The following is a 21,212-nucleotide window of genomic DNA, read 5'->3' as shown; positions in this document are numbered from 1 at the left end:
GGATAAGTTACTTGATAATTAGTAATAGGTTAGAATCTTTTGCATGTTTTTCCTGAGACATCTAATGTGGATGACTGACACAGAACCAACAATTCTGTATTATGTACAGTAACTTGGATAGGTAGGCTTTTTAGTGCTTACCAAAGAGGCAGATAGGCGATACTGAGACTATTTAAGCTATTTAAAAATGTCATTAAAGTTTCCATCTGTAGGCAATTCCAAACCAAAATAGTGAAGTTAGTTTAAAAATTATGAGATTTAAGTAACGATACTTACTTGATTTATTCACTCTTAATCAGTAAAGTTTGTTTTCAAACAGTAAAGTTTGTTTCCAGCCTTGGTTATGGTAGGAAAAAAAACTTGGTGAGTTGCGAGTATTGTGTGGTGTCAGCAGCACTACAGGAGCAGGAGAGAAAGGCCAAATATTAAGAGACTTCTGTGGCTGGTGCTTAAGTGAATTGTGTCAACCTGAAGTGTAAACATATATTAAAGGTGCTTTTATCATTAAGGAAAGGTGAACAATCATTTGGTTCCCATTGGTTTCAGAGTTTTACTTTGTTTCTTTACGTTTCTTTCTTATTTTTCAGATGGAAATACTGACATGAACTTAAGAACTTTGATGCTTTCAGACATTGAACTTTGATTGTTAAAGGATCAGTTAAAAATACTGCCTGAACAAGATGAAAGGCCTTGAAGACTTTTGTTTCTGTTTTCATTTCTCCTGAAGCAATGGTTTTCTCAGCAATGTTGACACTGGCCCACTCTGGGACCTCAAATGCTACTTTTATTGTCTATGAAAATGCCTATACGAATTTTACCACTCCCCAGTTCTTGCTTCATAGTGGCACAACACAGCCATTGAGATATAGTTCAGGTGTTGTGCTCACCACTGAGAGAAGTACTTTCCTGGTAAACACTACAGCTATCCTGCCATCGCAAGAAGTTTTCAGGAGCTTGAGTTTGCCACTCCAGATCATTCTTTCTGCTGCTATGATATTTATCCTATTGGTTTCTTTCCTTGGAAACTTTGTTGTCTGCCTCATGGTCTACCAGAAGGCAGCTATGCGATCTGCAATTAACATCCTCTTAGCAAGCCTGGCTTTTGCAGACCTGCTGCTGGCAGTGCTGAATATGCCATTTGCTCTTATAACAATCATTACCACTCAGTGGATTTTTGGGGATATATTTTGCAGAGTTTCTGCCATGTTCTTTTGGCTTTTTGTCATAGAGGGGGTAGCCATTCTTCTCATTATTAGTATTGACCGATTTCTCATCATAGTTCAGAGGCAAGATAAACTGAACCCTTACCGTGCAAAGATTCTCATTGTGATTTCCTGGGCGGCATCCTTTGTTGTTGCTTTTCCATTATCTGTAGGGAATCCTAACCTGCAGATACCCTCAAGAGCACCTCAGTGTGTTTTTGGCTACTCTACAAGCCCAGGTTACCGAGCCTATGTGATAGTTATCTTGCTAATTTCTTTTTTTATTCCCTTCCTGGTAATGCTGTATTCTTTTATGGGCATACTCAACACCGTCCGCCACAATGCAGTTCGTATCCATAGCCACCCTGATAGCATATGTCTCAGCCAGGCCAGCAAACTTGGTCTCATGAGCTTACAGAGACCTTTTCAGATGAATATTGATATGAGCTTTAAAACTCGTGCCTTCACAACCATCTTGATTTTATTCCTTGTCTTCATAGTCTGTTGGGCACCATTCACCACTTACAGCCTTATTGCCACGTTCAACAGCCACTTCTACTACAAGCACAACTTTTTTGAGATAAGCACTTGGCTCCTTTGGCTCTGCTACCTCAAGTCTGCACTGAACCCACTGATTTACTACTGGAGGATTAAGAAGTTTCATGACGCATGCTTAGACTTGATGCCCAAATTCTTCAAGTTTCTGCCACAGCTACCTGGCCATACAAGGCGGCGCATTCGACCCAGTGCCATCTATGTGTGTGGGGAGCACCGGTCGGTGGTTTGAAACTGTGGCTCTTTGACAATGATTGTTGTATTTTGGGATTGTTTTCTGGCTTTAGGTCGAATTTTGTTTTGTTTCATATGGCTTTTTCAGTATGGCCATATCTTATAACTTGATTTAGTTTTCCACTACTCTGTGCAATTTTGGGAAGATAGAGGGAGGGAAAGTGATTGGTTATAGTTAGGTTTACTACCAGAATACAATGTAAACAAAATAACAAATGTTACCTCTGGGATTCCATGGAAATCCATTCTTTTAAATGAAAACTGCATTTGTAACATTTTGTCAGGTTTATGCTTACTAGGCCTGCAATCTAATTGTAGGGACTTCTTATGCTGCTAAGATATGGTGTATTTAGTTGATGTAATTTTTCTGAAAAATGTTGCTGCTGTCTGCCGATATAATAGATCCAAAAAGTCTCATTAGATTACTTCTATTTAATTTAACAACATTTCAGAAGTTTTCATTATAACATTAGAAAACTTTTTTTTAATATTTCCATTAATATTTTTGTGCACTTTACAAAATTTACTATATAATTTGTTCATTGGAATATTTTATTCTGTATTGAAGGTGTATTATTATTGCTGTTATAATTTGTTATGTTGGTGAATTTCAATGAAAGAACCGTGTAAGTTGTAGGAGGGCAATTTATGTTGGTATAGCTACATGTACAGTCATAAATTTGCTGTTTTTTTAACAATTGGTCAAAAGTAACTAACTGCTCAGTTATCAGAGGAGTTAGAAGGAGAAAACGGAGGAATGGAAGGGAAAGAGAGCAACAAAAATTCCATGACCCGAGCTTTAGGCTAACACAAGATTTAAAAAAATAGTGTTCATGTGAAAATTATTATGAGGTACAGGGTGACTGTAGTTATTACTTGAGGTTGTTACAAGCTACTCAAACCTGATGATATGCCTGAAAACCTATCTGAAATAGTGATTTTTGGGCCTGCAGTTTATACTGTGTTTTCGTAGTGATGTTTCTGCTCAGAGCTCATATAAGGCTGGGTATGCTCTACACTATTGAAATCATGCTGTTGGGCATTTGTTGGGATAGAATTAGAAATAGTAGGGTAAACCAGAAAAGAGATGGCAAATAACCCATAGCTGAGGTTAGGATTTAGTCTACACAGTAATTACAGGGGAAGAAAAAATCCTCAACTTGCTTGTTTTACAATTTAAGTATTGGACCAAAACCATAAACAGACAATCACAGAATCATAGAATGGCTTGGTTTTGAAGGGATCATAAAGATCATCTAGCTCCAACTCCACTGCCATGAGTATGGACGCCTTCCACTAATCAGCTTGCTCAAAACCCCATCCTTCCTGGCTTTGAACACTTCCAGGGATGGAGCATCCACAGCTTCTTTGGGCAACCTGTTCCAGTGCCTCACCTCCCTCACAGGGAAGAAGTTATTCCTGTATCTTATCTAAATCTACCCTCTTTCTGCCATTACCCCTTATAACAGTCAGCCAGCAGAATTTGCTGGGGATGTAAGTTAAATTCCCCCTTTCCCTCTGATACTACTTTACATTGATTTTTTTCCATTGCCTCTTTGTCTCTGTAGTGGCTGCTGCCTCAAGGGTTTATTCTGCTGTTCTCATCTATTAGGCATCAGCTTCTCTCCCTGAAATGCCAGACTACCTTTCTGATTAATGTCAGGCTGTCTTAATACCTGCCTGGAAAGCAGAATGGCAAAGATTTTCCTTAATGAGGGCAAACCAGACTCAGATTATTTTTTTTAATCAGCTAAATAAATATTGTGAGATAAGTAAAATTAAGATTAAGGTTTGGGCTTTGAAGTTCAGAGCTTTTTGCTCTGAGGCTGGGGAAAAATGCCTGTAAAATCTGTGTGTCCTTGCAGTGAGCTTTTTGAGCCCATGGCTGAGAACAGGGGCATTGATGTACAACAAACCTAACAAACCAGAGCTAGAATTTGGGCTTCTCTTGCTCCATCTCTCTTTCTACTTCTGTCTATCTACCCAGTACATGTTTGCATGAAGAAAATACCTTGTTCTGTGTGGATGTCCAGGGACTGCTTGCTTCCTGAGGATAACAAAACATTCACACCCCAATGTGAATTCTTCTTCAATGAAGAACTAATTTAAGTTATCTCTGTTCTTCTCATTGACAGCTATTGGTAAAAGTGTTGGCAGTATTTAAATTTTAGGAGTAAAAAGGAACAATTTTGAATTTAGTAATTTCATTTTTTGAAAAAAGCTGCTAGCTGAGGTTGTGAGGTTGTGGGTTACATGTAAAGTTACGTGTTGCCCAGCAGTGGCGAGGTTATTGATGTCTGTTGTTTTCTTTTCCTTGTCAACTTCACTGATGATGGTATGGATTTTTCTGATCGAAATGACAGACAGTAAAAGACTTCCACTATAAAAGAGAGTGTTTTAGTGTGTCTTTGCAGTAAAGCTTTTATTTTTCAATTACATTTACATTGATAGCAGAAGTTTATGACCTGGTTAGTATGGATTTTCCATTTCAGAGCTGTCATGCCTGTTTATCTCTGAAAGCAGCAAAACTGTGCTTAAAGTAATAGAGAGCATACACTGTCTAAATGGCAGGAACAGGTATTTTTGCTGTCTTCCAGCACTACAATGTTAGAGATTTGAATGAGTGTCGTAAAACATAATAATTCAAGAAGAGAAGATGAGTAATACAGGAAAGTTAGTGAAATTACTTTCTTGAAGGAGGAGGGGAAAACATTTTGTGGGAATTTCTCAATTTACGATAAGTACTGGCTGTGAAGTGGAAATTGCAAACATCAAAGACAGTTAATTTGTTTTCATAATTAAGTGTTTGCTTACACTGACTGTAACAAGGTTTCTTCTCAGAGCTGCATCTGCTGATCCTTAGAGAAAAGAAACCCAAATTGCTCGCCATAATAGTATTCACACTAGGTTTTCTGAGGTGATCAGAGCACACGTGAACAAAAGGGTGTTCAAGAATCAAGGTGGTTTAGAAGTATCCCCAGGGTAATTATGTGTTTACAGGTCTATTTGAGCTATTGTGTCTAATATACATCTGTAGAGCAGTGCCTTGATAATTGCAGCTGAAGTCCTAGAACCAAGTTGAAGACCTCTAAACTGCTCAGTCTTGCTGCCTGTGATCCTGCCAAGGATCCTGCATAACCATGCTAACATTTGTAATGTCAAAACATAAACATATTGGCAGAATTTGGGCTATTGAGGCATTTTAATGGGCTTGACCAAGACCAAGGATTTTAAAAACTCGAATAGATCCTTGTTGACTCTATGTGGGAATTATAATTTTCTTCCTCTCCAGAAATGAGTCACTGCTAATCTGTATTCCCTCATGTTACATTTTCAGACATCTTTAGTATGGAGGATTTAAATGAATGTATTTTGAATTATGTTGCAGTTTAATTCATTCTGTCAAAGCATGCTGCTTACAGAGTTCTCAATTGTATAAATCTATTGATGAAATGATTCTTTTGTACTCAAAGTTGTGTATTTTTGTCATTTCGTGTTATTCGTGTAAAATATTTCTGTATATAGAGAACATTGTTTTGCCTCTTATTGCTTTCTGTTACTATTTTTTTTCACTTGTATGCTTAATGCTTTCATATTTTATTTCGAGCATATGCATAAAAAACGGTAAGATTTCAATGATTTTTCTGTGACCTTTTGAGATTTCTAATTCTCAAATCAGTCAACAATGCCCTCCTTGAAAGACATTTTAATTTATTTTTGTGTGAAAACTAAAAATTCAGAGCACAAGTTTGTTGTGGTTAGAATGGTGAGGAATATCTTAAGTCCAATTTTCCAGGAGCCACTATGAACTGGCTTGATCTTTTTGGATTTTTTTGAGAAGTAGTCCTTTTCTGATGTGGAGAAACCTTGAATTACTGTTTTAAAACAAATGGCATTGTCTTTTCTGTGCATATTACACCTGTGAAAACACTTGAGAAAATAAACAAAAAAAAGAGAGAAAATAAACATTCTCCAAAAAGGTAGCAAAAATCTTCAGAATTGACTCTATGTTTGTACATTCACAGGTTTCTTGGATTTAATGCCCAACTTCGTAGTCTCAAACAATTTATTTTATTTGTATATTAAATAGCAAAGATTGCCTGATTTAAGTGGTTTTGTTTAAGCCAAAATGTTTCTCATGTAAAGCATTTAGAGTGCTCTTTTCTAAGGCACGGGGGTAGAGACATGTCAAAACAATTGAAAGTAGTACCTAAACCAACTGAAATAGTATCCAGCAAGAGAGAGAATACCTAAAAAGAATATAATTTTCCTAAAATACTACCTGAACTGGGTGTACTACCTTTTAGTTTGGACTGAGTAATTAAGATCATCTTATTCTACAATAAATAAACCAGGCAGCGGTACTGCATGGCATGATTCATATCAACACAAGATAATGACCTTTATGATTCAAGTGTTGCATGTTTGTATGTGACAGATTATTCTCCATATTAGTAGAGTGAAAAATGTTCAGGCTCTTGGCTGTTTTGGGGAAATCTTTCAGCTTGCTAATGATTTAACAGAAATTCTGCTGGAGCAATTTCTCTAAATGCTAAAGTCAAAGACATGTCACTAAAGAATTCCTGAGAGGGAATGGGTATTTCTGGTTGCTTGGAAATGGCCTTTCTCAGCTGCCCACATGCCTGATGGTGAGAACTGTACCTCTGCAACAACCACTTTTTTCTCTCTTGTCCTCTTCTGGTCCCCCGACCTCCCTGAGGTAACACCTTCTGCACTGCTGTGTTGCAACAGGTACAGTGGCGGCAGGAGGAGGTGGAGGTGCCTGGAGAAGCTGTGCAGCCAGCAAACCTCTCACCTCTCCACTCTCTCCTGCCTTGAGTTCAGGTTGGACTGAACAGGAGCACATATATTTGCCTCTAGTGCAAATATATGTGCAATATATAGCAATCCTGCCAGTGCAGGATTCTTTTTTTATCCCCAGTAGCATTACAGGTTTTATTCCACACTCATCTTTTGGAGCCCAAGCTACATCTCGCTATAGCCAATTCATGACTGAATAAGAATCCCTTAGCTGACTTGTTTCTCTGTCTCTGTGGCTCTGGGCACAGGATCTGCTAGTGACCCTCCACCATAACAAAAGGTCCTATAGCTTACTCTCAAAGAAAAATGGCATTCATGGAGACAACCACAACTCTGCTCAGATATGAGGGGGAAAACAGCCTTAAGTCAGTGACTGCACTGTAGGGTGGACGAAAATGTGAGTTGTAATGGGATTTCTTAAGTGCCCCTTACAGAGAGAGTTTTTAAAATTTATTTATGGATATTTATGCACAAACTGTTGGGTTGTGTTCTACCTACAGTGAATGCAGCTTGATACCGAATCACTAACAGTACTGCTGATAAGTAACATAGTATTCATAAATACCAAAGAAGAGCATGTTCCTGGTTTATATTATTATCCTGTCTAGATAACCATCTTTGCTGGTGTGTGGGCACAGAACACAGCAATAATGAGACATACTCCCTGTATAATTGGTGCTCTGCCTTAAATAGATTACTGCAATCCAAATCTCTGTGGTAGACCTGAAATAAAATTAAGCCTGTTCACCAACATGAGCAGGAATGTTTTCAGGTTTTTAGGAGCTCTTCTGGCAGGTTACCTTCTGAAAGGAGTGAGAGAACTAGCCCAAAAAAGCCCTAGACACTTTTTTTGATTTCTGATGATAACTGCTGGACAGAAGATTGTGCATCTTAAAACTTGATTCACTTCCTTCAGTGCTTCTTTGTAGATGAGGTGTGAAATTCTTGCACTTTTAACCATGGTGTGGATTTTCTCCTGCAAAATTATGTTGGGCTCAGTTTGGTCTCCAAATTGTCTGAAGGAATTAGAGCACTTTGCCTCTATGTGAGAAAACTTACACTGAGATTTGGCATTGTTGAACTAGAACGTATTGCCCTTGTACCTTTAATTACTTGGTCTTTGATTTTTCATGTTCCAGTGTAGAAAAGACTTTATAGAGTCTGTTCTAAAATCACCTGGCCTTCTGGCATGATTTTTAAGTTCTGGTAATTATTCCATTTCTGTTATGTCAAATTTAGAAATGCAGAAGGCATCAAGGCTGAGCTGCTCTCCTATCTGTTTTGTTAGACTAGATAGAGGGAGCAATGCAAAATTTATAAGACTAAATTTAAAGTAAGAAGGAAGCCTAGGAACACGCTTGAGGGGGCCTGACTTTGCTGCCTACTAATTTGGGCAAGTCAGAATGCTTGAAGACAGCCCAAACTGCCCAGCTGATTTCAGTTTTTCTTCAGGGATTACCTGATGTGAAATGCAGTCGCAATCTTATAAATGTAGGTGGAAGCTGAGGCTTTATGTGTCCTGGTCTCCAGACACCAGTATCTCATTCATTCCTGTGCCGTGCATTCTGTCTCCACAAAGCTTTTACTGCTTCTTGCAATGTGCTGTGTCTCCTAGGTAAGTGGTGGGAGAGGCAATCAGACCTCCCTTTGCCTCCTTAGCAGCACATGCTAGCCTTTATGCTGAGAGAGTAGTCCTTCTCCGTGTGACTGTGTTTTAAAGGAGATGAGTTATTTGTAGTTGGATCCTTGCCTTTCTCCACATGAAATGGAAATGTAGGATTTCGGGTAGGTGCAGTGGGGGATGGAAGCCAGAACTTTAGCAGGAAGGTCTCAGTCCTGTTAAGCATTTCTACTGAGCAGCTGCTTTTCTGTTGCCTGGATGACCTGAGACAGCCCACAGCAGCGGCTGGCTTTCTCCACTCGCAGGGCAGCAGATGCAGGTCTTTGCCTCTGACCCTCCCAATAGGAATCTACAGCAATTCTGGTGCCCCTCTGGTCCTTATCGCCTCCTCTTTATCACACAACAGGAGTACTTTTAACTAAAGCAGGTATTCAAGGAAAAAGAAAATTTCTAAAAGCATTTTATATTTGAGATAATTTTTTTAAGAGGTGCTTTTGTTAGCACAATAATTAATTCATATGTTTTGTATTACGCAGGAGGCCAGACTATATGACTGCGGTAATTTTTTCTGGCTTTATTCTGTTTGAGAGGCTGATTCCACTTACATAAAACTTCACTTCATTAGTGCCACTGTCAAGGTGAGCCTAACCATTGATAGAAACAATCTCAAACATAATTTAAGGGGCACAAAGAAATGGCCCTTTCAAGAGGGCCATTCATCTTGGGTCAACATTGGAGGCACTTGATTCTGGAAAGCTTGCTTTTCTAATAAACTTTCTCAGAGGAATTCATTATCTGAAAACCTGTGACTAATGAAAGATGTTTTGTTCTTTTGAAGTTCAAGCTAATTTCCATGAAGGTTACTATTACTAAGCAACAGATTCTGCAGAGTGTCTCCTGAGGGGCTGAAACTGCAGTATGGTCAAAAAGTAAAACAAAACACAGTGCAAAGAATGATGAAATATTATCCCCAGACACAGGGGCCACAAATCTTACCATGTCCAGGGCCTGGTTTGGAGTCTCCTTCCTCGAAAGCTGTTGTTTGACCAATGGGAAAACTCCCTTGGGAGCAAAAGATCAGCATGAACCATCTACAGTGAAAGTAAAGCAAAATTCAGCCTCTACTCAAACATAGAGATAGAGCAGAGCATGGCCAAGGGGGAAAAAAACAGTCCCAAATATGTTTCAGCATACAGAATTCTGCCGAGAAAAGCAATCACCTGAAATATATCTTAACCATATTAAAAGAAGAATAGTTATTCCAGTTGTGAGGAGAGACTAAAATGAAATACAGGAGTGCTTTCTTGAGTAACAAAAGATGATGTCACCTTTTATGCAGCTTTGTGTCGGAGTAGAAATAAATATTTGTGCTTTGCTTAAGTAAAATCCTCATCTGTATATTCAGCTTTTTGAGGACAGAGATTTAATTCTGTCCTCTTACTTTGCCTTTATCCACCAGCTTTGCTAAATGCAAGATACAAATAATAGAGGATAAAGTGGGAAAAAACAAAACCCCACAAGTACTTCCAATAATCTTTTAAGTGTTTGAGTAAGTTCCTTTGATCTTGTCCATTTTTTTTTGTGTTTGGTTTGGGTAACTGTTTGAGTGGTGTGGTTTTCTAGCATAGAATTTGCATGACATGAGTTTCAATATTTTTTCAATGGATTTCATAAACTTTACAATAATAAAAATATCAGTATTATATCAATATTGATGTCATACAACTTAACTCACTAAATCGTGGTATGTGTAGGATAGGTGGGATATATACAATCTGGAAATAAATAAAAGCTTCTAAATATTTGAGTTAAAAAAAATTCTTGTCATGTATGTCAAATTCCCTAAGATAAGAATAAAATGTCCAAAATAATTTTAGCACAGAAATCCAGATATTTTTTAGCTGCTCTGATCATTATGTTCACAGTTTCTTTTTAACATGGTTGGGTTTGTTTTTGTCACTATAAAAGAAATATTAATTATTATCCAAAGTTTTATTAAATGAGAAGTGAGGCACAAGAGACACTGATTTTTAAAGAAATGAAGAAGTAAACATAATCTCTGTTTAGATGCTTCCCTGTCCCTGGAGGTATTGAGGGTCAGCAGGTGTCTACACTTACAAGCTACATGAGGTCAGTTCTTTGGGCATGCCTGGGAGCAGCCGTGTCCTCATCTTGCTACAATGTAGGTACTTAAGTCACACCGAAGCCCTGCCAGTTTTCCAAGCATTTAATGCAACTCTTGCCTACAGAGCTACTACAGTAATGCCCACTCTTTTCCTCAAGAACCCCGGACTTTAATAAAACAATTTGTTCGTTAAACAAGGACTTGAATTCACTTCTCTCCTCTTCTAGACAAAACACCTGTAGCAATTGCACCTAGTAACTGGTTTTGGACTTACGAGTACCTTAGTGCTATGTAGTGAGCATCTTAAAACAGTCTAGTGCTGTCCCCAGGAATAATCTGCAGCTCGTGTTTTGGTGATTGTTCTGGAGGATGCCCTATCAGGTGAGAATGATGATGCCACCGTGAAGCACTGTCTCAATACTCAAACAGATAAATAAATTGAAAATAGAATTGGACTGATCTGGAACTGCAGATAAGGGTTATGTTCAACTTCAGGTCTATGCTCGGTTCAGAACTAAAATAGTTCATACCTTTTCCAGAGCATTCTGTATCTTGTACATACATTTTGTATGATGGCTTTTTTTTCTAGATGACTGATTCTGAGTGTTAAAGCTTACCCAGTTTAAAGGGATTTAGCTTTTAGATGGAGCAAACACCCATTTTTTTTAAGAATCAGTTTCCTCAGGACTTCTCTGAGAGTAAATGAAGTAAAAACAGTCAGGGACATCATGCCTAGGAATCTGAACCCCTCATATCTCTCCCACCCAGAGCTATGTAGAAACTTCACAGCTCAGTTTAAACATCACCCCTGTCTCTGTTGGATCTGCTTCTATTACATGTATCAAGTGACTGAAAGGCTTTTAAAAAATGAATGCGCAGTTAGAAATATGTTCTCTTCTTTAACTATATCTTCATTTTATTTTGTAAGCTGTAAATCATTTAAGTAAGGGTTTGGAATAAATAAGTTGCAGGAAGTCTGGGTAATTGATTACAGTAAGTATAGTTTTCAGTCTTGCAGCAGTTGGGATTTTACAGTGTTGCCATAGGTCAATTGCATATCTGGAACTCTTTTTTTTAGGGATTTGAGACATAAATCTTCAGAAAATTACTGGTTTTTAAAAATTTTAATACCAGCACTACTTTAAAATTTGATGTTAGAGCAGTTATTGTTTGTAGTGGCTTCAGAACACTTTGTTATATCCCAAACTATAAGGAACAAAGATAAGTTGAATGAAGAGAAATATGTGGCTGTTGTGGGAGAAGGTGCATATATATGTTTAATCTGTAAACTAGGAAACCAAGATTCCTTAGTTCTGATACTGGTGGAGTAATTAATATTATTCTAAATAATAATTTGGGATGAAAAATTCCAGGTTATGTTTCTGCAGTAGGTCTTACTTTTCTGGACTTATGCAGATACCAGTATTAAAGGTATGACACTCTCCCAAACTAAGTATTTTTTTGGATGAGTGTACTTTTGGGAGGGATTTGAGATGTGTATATGTGTGTTTACATGTTGTTGTCATCACTGTCATTTATGCTTACAGACCTACCCACATAAATCTCTATATAATATGAAAAAGTCATGCATTTCTTATTGGTTTGCATCCATGTAATTGGTCTTCAAAGATATATACAACAAAAGCAGACAAGGGAAGGTTCTGCTGCTATGCATTTCTTACTGCCTTTCAGTATGTAAAAATAATGAGATGACTATAGTCCTTTGTACTGGCCTTCTTCCCTGTTGGAGTGGAAAAAGACAAAGCTGTCATTCGTGGTGCTGGAAAATTTACATCTTGCCCAAGGAACCATTTTCAAATGACCTTGCTTGCAAAACTCAAGTTATTTTGGGGTGGATGGTGAAGAGTCTTAATCATTATATAATATCAATCACTATCATATAATATCATGATACAGGCACTGCTCTTTGAGCCCCTAGAACCAGTTTTCTAATTGAGGGCTACCCTGGACAGAGGGAGAAAAACCAAGCATGCTGAAAATGTAAACCTGGGTAAATATTTCAGACATGGAAGTATAATGTCTCCTGTAGAACAACAAACCCTTCTGTTTGTAATGCACCAATGACCTATATGTTGCTTTTCTTATCCAGACCTCATAAAAATTTCTTAGCAAGCAAATCTTGAGAAATCACATTTTGACGTATTTTCCAATTAACTTATCCAAGCCAGTGGTATTTTAATTTAACTTGTTTCCAGTCAGGGATATTTAATCATAGCCTTCTGTGTGAACTGTGCCTCAAACGATAAGATACCTTGCTGAGCTCAGAGCACAATAGAAAACTTTGGTTTACTTGACTCAAAACAAGTGTGTGCATGTGCATAAACTCTAGGGTTTTATTGCTTTCCTGACCCTTTCATTCAATACTAGTAATGCAATCATTCATAAAAAATGTAGAGGAAGTGCAAGTATGGCTTAGGCAGTAATGTGCTTACACCTCTGGAAAAAGAAGCCTTTTCCTAAATATGCCTGTCAGAACACGCTATTGCCCAGAGTTTCTTGCTGTTTCCTAATATGCTCATGCATCTGAGGAATTATCTTAAATGTGTTTACCAGAAATTGGGATTATTCTGTTCCAAGGGAGTAGTAAAAATAACAAATGCATGACTTTTTCGCTTCTCTGATCTTTCCTTGCCACAGGACTAGTATAGCACAAGGACTGTGGAAGTTTCTTGCTGGCAGTTCGTTCACACCTGTCCCACAAAAAGAGTTGCATGGCCATGTGGACTGAAACCTCTTCCAGCTGAAGACATTGGAGACATATCCTCATGTGAAACTAATACAGAGGATACTTCCTTTTGAGAATAATGGACTATTACTTTCAGTTACTGTATATTATACCCTCAGATATTTTATAAAAAAAGGCACTCTATCTCCAGTAGGAATTAGGAGCTGGGAAGCATCCACCATTGTGCAACCTGCAGGAAGTATATCCAGTTCTACCACTCTGAAACATTAGTTTGACAAAGCAGTGAATTGAATTTGGACTTTTTTTTCTTGTTATTATAGGCTGATGGGCTTTACAGGAAACAGGCTGGATGTCTCTTAATGTTTTTGGTGTGAATGTCTTGGATCAGCATGATTTTGTGTGGGTTTTTTTATGTCTTACAGTGAAATGCACACTGCTTTAACAGGTTTGTATTTGGAAAGTAACAATGGGATTCATTATGGTTTCCTGAACATTACTTTGTGTCTTCCTTCTGTAATAGCAAAGTGAGAAATAACAGAAACAGTAACATGTTACTTTGTTACTGCATTTACCTGCTTGGTACATGTCTTTTAATGGCATTTGCTTTGAATTCTGTCAAGAATAAGCTGTAACTATTTGTCAGCTTTTCAAAGGCAATGTAATTCTAGCAGAATGAGGCAAATTCATGCATCTTCTTTTGTAATTTTTTTTCTTTATTTTTTTATTTCTGGATTCTGAGAAATATCAGGTAGTTACTGTATTAGAGATTCATTTTACCTAACTTTCAGCACTAATAGATGAGGGATCTAATCTAAACTACTTCCATGTGCTCTCTAGCTATCTTCAGGTGGTGAATCATCTTTTCTATCCAAGAAAATTATTTTAGAAGTATGAATCATTCTCCAGAAATGCCCACCTGCTTCCAGTGACTCTCGAGGAGGGTAAGCCTAAACGGGGGACACACACACACACACTAACTTTTGAATTTCTCAAGTGTGGTAAGACAAGGTTCATTTTTTCTCCCTCTCTTCAGCTGTGACTTATTTATTACCATGGTCATGTTTGTTTCAAACAGAGAGAAGAACAGATTTACACCATGGTTATCCCGTGGTACTTGTTCAATAATTTTACTGAATCAAATCCTCTGTGGACAGGGAAGTGAGATACCTCATATGGCATTCCTACTGTGTTCTGAATATGTACAACAGTCCTCTCTACTCAGATGTATAAAGAAGCAGTGGATTGCTTTAGTTCAAATTTTGACTGGCCAGGATTGTCTCATCTTGGGATCTTTTTTGCCTCTGTGTGAGCAGCAGAAATAATGAGCAGCTTGTTTTTCTCCTGTCTGACATTACTTAAAGCTTGCAAATGACCCCTTGAGCTTTTAGGTGACAGTTCTCAGTTCTCAGACTCTCCAGTGTTATTCTTATGACAGGCCTTGCAGGCACTCACCCTCACCCTTTTTTCAGGACTCATCAGATTTTACTTTCTTCCAGTAACTTGATCCATTAATTTTGCCTGTAGCTAACTTACTGTATGTTTGCATCATTGCCATAAGATTTTGACTTTTAATGTTAAAAAATAGGTCAAAGCTTTTGTTAAGGTAGATATTCCATCATTAGTATTAGTATTAATGATGATGTTGCTACCATCACATTCTCGATCTAATATTTATATTGCTAGTTATATTTCGGTACTATTAGACTGCTTTATAGCAGTCCCTGTTATGGTATGGGTATATTATATTGTTTTAGCTATTTTTTAAAAAAATTATTAATATAAAATACAGCACAGAGCAAAGCTTGCCTAAAGGTTTTTCACTTAGCTCCAAGCTGCGTCCAACAGCATTTCTTTTTTTCATCCAACCTCTCCAATGATATTTTTAATACCTTCAGCAAATCAGTCTTTCAATTCCACCTACAGAGAGTTGTCCTCACAATCTGGGACCTAAATATAGCCACAACACATCTTGTAATGTAGTGTGGTACATGAGTACTGTAATAGTTACTGTAATGTACTATGGGACTGCAGTACATAGCCCAGGTTACTTTAACCTAGTGCTGTGTTAAATAGGCAGAAGAAATAGTGTCTCATGTCATAGCATATGGTGTTATTCCCAGCAAGTCTGTGGGGTAAGCAAGATGAATTTCTAAGAACTCTTTCTAAACTTTAACAAGCTGCCATCAACACTGGTGCTCTTAGGCATACTGAGTTTGCAGATGCATCAGGAGGGTTTTCTGCAAGGTCTGTCCAGGGCACCAAATAGTTCTTCATCTATTGATTACAGGTCAAAATGGGAGTTGGTAACCAGGCAAGAAAGGAACTTCTTCCTTGCTATAAATGCTAAACGGCTAACTGATTTTAGCCCTCACAAGAACTGGTAAATTTGTTTGAAAACAGATGGAGCTGCAAAACATAAATTTTTTTGAAAACTATTTGTGCATGAGGATGCAGGTTTTGATCTGTCAATGTAGCTTTACTGTCTGAGCAAAGACAAAGGTGAAAATGGACAGAAATTTAGACAAATAATAGAACAGGATAATCCATATTTCTCTGGACATAATCTTATTAGTGAATGTCAACCATGGGAATGTGTAGGCAAACTCATTTGTGCCAGATATTGCTGCATGACTCCACTAGTGCCAACAAAGTCATACAGCTAAATTCATACCCCCACTGCAAGGAATGCAGTGAGGAACATTGTGCTCAATTCCTAAGCAGGCTGTTACATCTGAATGAAATTCTCACCAGCACCACATCCCAGGTCTGCTGTACATCCAAGGGGAGAGGAATAAAGAAGGGCATCTGAAGTAAGGGAACAAACTGAGTCTGTGAAGTAGTCATTGCCCGTGGCAGGTCCTGGAAGCGCGCTGGCTGCTTGGCTCTGGGTAGGTACATAGCTTGCCCCAGAAACAGTAAAAGAGGAAGCAAAGGAGAAAGTGCTCCCAGCTCCCTTTCCATCCATTCCACTTCTCTATAAGGCTGCCTTTCTGTTTTTCATAGAGTAGTGTCAATGGCTTATTTTCAAACTTTTTTAGCAGCTATTTCATTATCCTAACTAGCCTAAATAACTGGAGCTGGAAACTTAAGGATAAAGATGTCTTCCATTTTGCCTCTAGGTATGAAGAATCAAAGTACCTTGTTAGCCAATTCCAGTGCCATTTTAACCTAACTTATTACACTGGATCACGGCATACATTTCCATTGGTCATAGTTTCATTAGTAAATGGTGACTGTGCTTCTAATATTCAAGATGAAGAGAGTTTAATAAAATTTGAATCAATTGGAGTGGGTTTCAAAGTAGATTTCTGAAGCTATCAAGTAACAGGTGGTTCTTCCAAACTTAATATCAATCAATTTTTGGTATTCATTTCATGTGTAGCTTCTGTAGAGTTCTGTAGACCTTCACTTTTCTCGAGAGTGCAAATGATCACAGATCACATGATCACTTGTTTCACTTGAACATAAGAGATGTAGAGCTTTCCACACCCTGCCACATAGACAGCACATCATCTTTTGATGTCTTGCTTTTGTGTTCTTGTAGAAAATTATAAATTAGGGAGGGACAAGTTTGGATTATATTTTTTTTCACTGTGTTGTAATATCATTCCTTACCTTTCTGTTCAAATTAACAACAGAACTGCATGTTACATTAATGGGTACAGGCTGGACCATCTTTGAAATGAGACTAAAGGGGCTTTACAGAATTTTGGGAAAAAAAGGTGGAGATGGGGAGGCAAAATATTGTCCTTAGCATTTGTGCAGGAAAATACTCCATTCTTTCAAATTGTCCAGGCAAGTTTAGTGAAGCATTATCTGCCAATATGGAGGAATGTAGCAGATATTCTCTGAAGATGGGTGAAAACAGGTTTTCTTAAGCATTTCTTCTTGATGAAATCTGATGTGTAGTGCAAGTCTGATGTGGGGTTTCAATGTGCTTATGATGCTGTTTGAGTCACAAGGTGGATTGATTTCAAGACTGATGTGACTTTAACCCTCTGTATCCTTGCTTCATGCAGGGTGAGACTGGGTGTTTGAAGAAAAACATTCAAAACTTCCTACAATATCCCACAGATATCTTATTTTCTAATTAGAGAACCTGATATTAAAGAAAGTCTGTTCTTTGTTTTTTTTTTTTCCTACATATTCAATAGGCTGTGGCATTGTATGATGCTTTTCTAACTTATGATGCCTTAAAGCAGATTGCCCAGCAGTCAAACAGTGGACAGAGTATTTACACTGATCTGTGAAACAGTGACCTAAACACTGCTGTAGATAAGGCATGTTATTTTGTTATCTTTAGGGAGATTTTTTCAGAAGAAATATTAGGTAGGGCTCCAGGAGATTTTCTAGTCTTTCTGAGAGCTGCCCAACAAATTTTATGCTATATTAAACCTGAAGTGAATACATTACTGTCAAAGTAGTTCTTATTGGTTTACCTCAGTGTACTTCTGAGCAGAAACTGGCACTATAGATTCTGTCTGGGTGGGTGCTAAAGATGAACAGATGGATGCTTTTGGCCACATTTTATCTTAAGCACTGAATGAAATGGTAATGACGTATTTGACTACGACAATTTCTGTAACTGGAAGTCTCAGAAACAAAAAATGTTATGTCAGTGCATATCTCTTCCTAATTTATAAGATATTCTGGTTTGCTTCTTGATGACTGAACTTTTCTGCTTTACATGCTAGTCTAAATTTACTTATTAATAATATCACCACCTAGGCTAGACTTGGAAAGGAATAATTATTCCTCTGCTTGGAACCACAGGCAGTGTTTGGCATTATGTTGGGATGATTTATCTCCATCACATTAAACTGAATACTTTGGGTGAGCACTGGATTGTCCAAATCAAATAAGTCATGCTGTCCTGGAAGTTAGTGGGGTTTTTGTGGCTTTTTTTGTTTGGTTTGTTGGTTGGTTTTTTATGTGTTTGTTTGTTACTTTTTCCTAAATAGCAAGGGAGACTACAGAACTCCTCAATGCAGGAATGAGAAAAGCAAATGCTGCTTTGATAGGGAAACATTAAGCAAAATTTGCAGGATGGCTGTGCAACTTCTAAGGTGGAAGAAACTTTTGTCTATTAAGGTTGTTATGCATAAAAGATTTTCCAATGCCTCATAGGCATATTTTATTTTAGAACTGTATTTTAATAAAGGCAATTAATGATAAAATAAAACTATACAAATTCACAGTCTGTTACGGTTTTTCCTTAAAATTGAATTCATTATCAAATATGGCTGCCATCAGTTTCTAATTATGTCTCTTAATGTAATCTTTTATAATAATATTCATGAAATAGCCATTAATGGTTGGTTTCCTGTATTGCCAGTAAAATATCTGTGTGTCAAAGTGTCAGATAGATGATTTAGATGCTGCAAATTGTGCAAAAGAGATCAAAGTTAAAAAATTAGTTAACTGCTGCTCTTGATATTTTTATCTCCCATGTGTTGCATTTTTTAAAGAGATTAATAGTTTAGTTAGAATTGGCAATGACAGAGGGTGACCATCACTGAAATAGAGGTGGGAAAAAATATCTCCTTATTTTAGCTATCTGACTGTGTGGTTTTTTTCTTGAGGTCCATCTGCTACCGCTGGCTCAGAAATCTGATTCAGATGCATCACAATGCCCTTCCATTCCAGAAACTACATAAATGCAGTATTGAATCACAATCTTAAATCTAAGTGGGTGGAAAGCGCATTTCATTACACTACAGCTCGAATTCTTCAATTTCCTTTCTCTTCCTTCTGGGAAGCCTGAATGCTTTGCTATTCTAGCAGTGGAATTAGGCATAAACCTTAAAAAGCCTTCTTTCCTTGAAGGGAACACTACAAGTTTCCTGGTTTTTGCTCTGGTCTCCACTTCCTTTAGACACAGCCATTCATCTCCAGCTTGCTTCAGCTGAGTGCAAAGCTTTGCAGAAAAAAATTCCATCTTGGTGTTTCAGGGACTTTTCATGTCTCACCAACATTGGTTTCTCTACCCACACTTCTCCCCCAACTTGTCTGCATCCCCTCTCCAGCATCACTTATATCAACTCTCCCCCCTCTTACTGGCAAGGGTTCAAGGGTTGCAAAATTTTCTCATCTTTGACACACTGTTCAAGCAGCTGGTCCCCAGCTACAATACAAAAAGGCTGTGGCCAAACTTGGGACATCTGTTCAAACTTTGAGGAGCCTGCCCTCATCATCTGGAGCTCAGCGTCTGCCCCTTCAGGCTAAGGAAAAGAGCTGTTCATAGTTTCTGTAGATGACAGACCAGTCACAGACCAGTCTCCTGCAGTGGATGAACACCTCAATTATGCAAGCAGAAAGAACTTTAGGAAGAAATTCTTTATTGTGAGAATGGTGAGGCGCTGGAACAGGTTGCCCAGGAAGGTTGTGGATACCCCATCCAAGACCAGGTTGGATAAGGCATTGAGCAACCTGGTCTAGTGGGATTGGAACTAGATTATCTTTAAGATCTCCTCCAGTCTCTATGATTCTATGATTCTATAATCTTGTAACTTAGAGAAGCAGATTTCCAGATGTGCCCTACCTGGATTTGTCCTAGATATAACCTCATACTTCTTTCCAGACACTCTCTGAGCTGAAAATAAATATATGTGTCCTTGATGGGTTCCTTGTTGGCAATGGGTATAATACTGGAAAAGAAATGAGTGGTACTCTGTGGGTCTCCCCAACTATCAGGGAGCTGAGACCCAGCATGTGTGAAACCATGAAGCTGCTGGAGCCAACTCAAGCTATTTGGGTGCCAAAGCCTCCCCATAGAGCCCCCTTGGATCTAAATGGCAGCCAGAACAGACTCTGACTAAGCTAGACCTGTTCACGTGCTGGTTGGGCAGGTGGTTACCACCGGCCCATATAACACACCTGAAGTCTCTGGGCCCTCTTTTCAGTGGGGTCTTTTTTTCTGGGTTTCTCCCTAGCATATCTCAATGCTTTGCAATGTTTCTAAGTATAATTTGAGTGCTTCTTCCTGAAAAACCTCAAACAATGAATATAATCTGACAGATTGTGTAACAGAATTTCTGAAATAAAATGCTGATGCTGACTAAAGCAGCCTAATATTTCCCAGCGCAAGTATTGTTAACAAGGTTTACCCCAAACTCAGTTGTTCTTTCAGTCCAGACAGCTAACAGGTTTCATTAGAAACAAAAAGATCACAATAACAAAAGCAGATTGCCAACTTAAAGACTGTATCCTCTCAAAACCATTTAAAAACACTAAACTATTGTGATTGGAAATAAAAATAAACACTGCTTCTTACAGGTCAGTGAGAGAGATGACCTGTCTAAAGGTCAATTACAGTTTGAAAGCAATTGGGAAAATATCTTAAATATGTGCCTTAGTTCATCCAGCCACTCTGAGAAGCAGAGGACACTGACTGTGGCAAAAGGCCACCAAACTAGTTATCTGCATTTCCCCTGGGTGCTCCAGAAAGTCAGAGACATGTGTCCATGGCCTTCTTCACCTTATCTCCAGCCCAGTCTTTTGCACATTTTTCTGCTCCTTGCCTTCCTGCAAAATGAGAGCAGTTGAAACTACAGATGCTGTACAGTAAGTCCAAAGATAAAATATGAATTACTCTCTGTTGTAAGTCTAATTCTGGCTGCTTCATCCCTATCTGATCAACAAATGATTACCCCCCCTTTTTTTTTTTAAATTTTTTAAAGTATGTTCCATATAAAATTGGCAGGTAGAGTGGAGCTGTAGCTAGATCTACATTTTTTTCTGAGAAACTTTCCACATAATTGGACAATGTCTATTTTACAGAGAAGGGCATCTAAAAAAAATGTAAGTGTTTCATTTTTTGAAATGCCTTGTGATATTTTCTATAAAAATCTTATCTCAGAACCAACTTGACCTAGAAATGGCGGTATATTGGAGATCCTTGCTAGTGTGGATTTTGGCAGTCTAGAGTGTCTCAGCAGGCTATAACAA

General features: G+C 38.0%; 1 protein-coding gene across 3 annotated transcripts in view; it reads left to right on the top strand.

Moving 5' to 3' along the window:
* Positions 1-6,486, top strand: part of GPR63 (G protein-coupled receptor 63) — a 29,249-nt gene extending 22,763 nt beyond the window's left edge. For all 3 annotated transcript variants that reach the window (XM_017818738.1, XM_017818740.1, XM_017818739.1), the window contains one exon: positions 588-6,486. In XM_017818738.1, the coding sequence (XP_017674227.1) occupies positions 730-1,989 (1,260 nt within the window). In that variant the 5' untranslated portion in view covers positions 588-729 and the 3' untranslated portion in view covers positions 1,990-6,486. The remainder of the gene's footprint in view (positions 1-587) is intronic.
* Positions 6,487-21,212: the final 14,726 nt, after the last annotated feature.

The sequence above is a fragment of the Lepidothrix coronata genome, unplaced genomic scaffold (genome assembly GCF_001604755.1).
Source record: "Lepidothrix coronata isolate B3197 unplaced genomic scaffold, Lepidothrix_coronata-1.0 Scaffold70, whole genome shotgun sequence".
Taxonomy (NCBI): domain Eukaryota; kingdom Metazoa; phylum Chordata; class Aves; order Passeriformes; family Pipridae; genus Lepidothrix; species Lepidothrix coronata.
The sequence above is the reverse complement of the archived record's forward strand: the minus strand, read 5'-3'. Positions and strand labels throughout refer to the sequence as shown.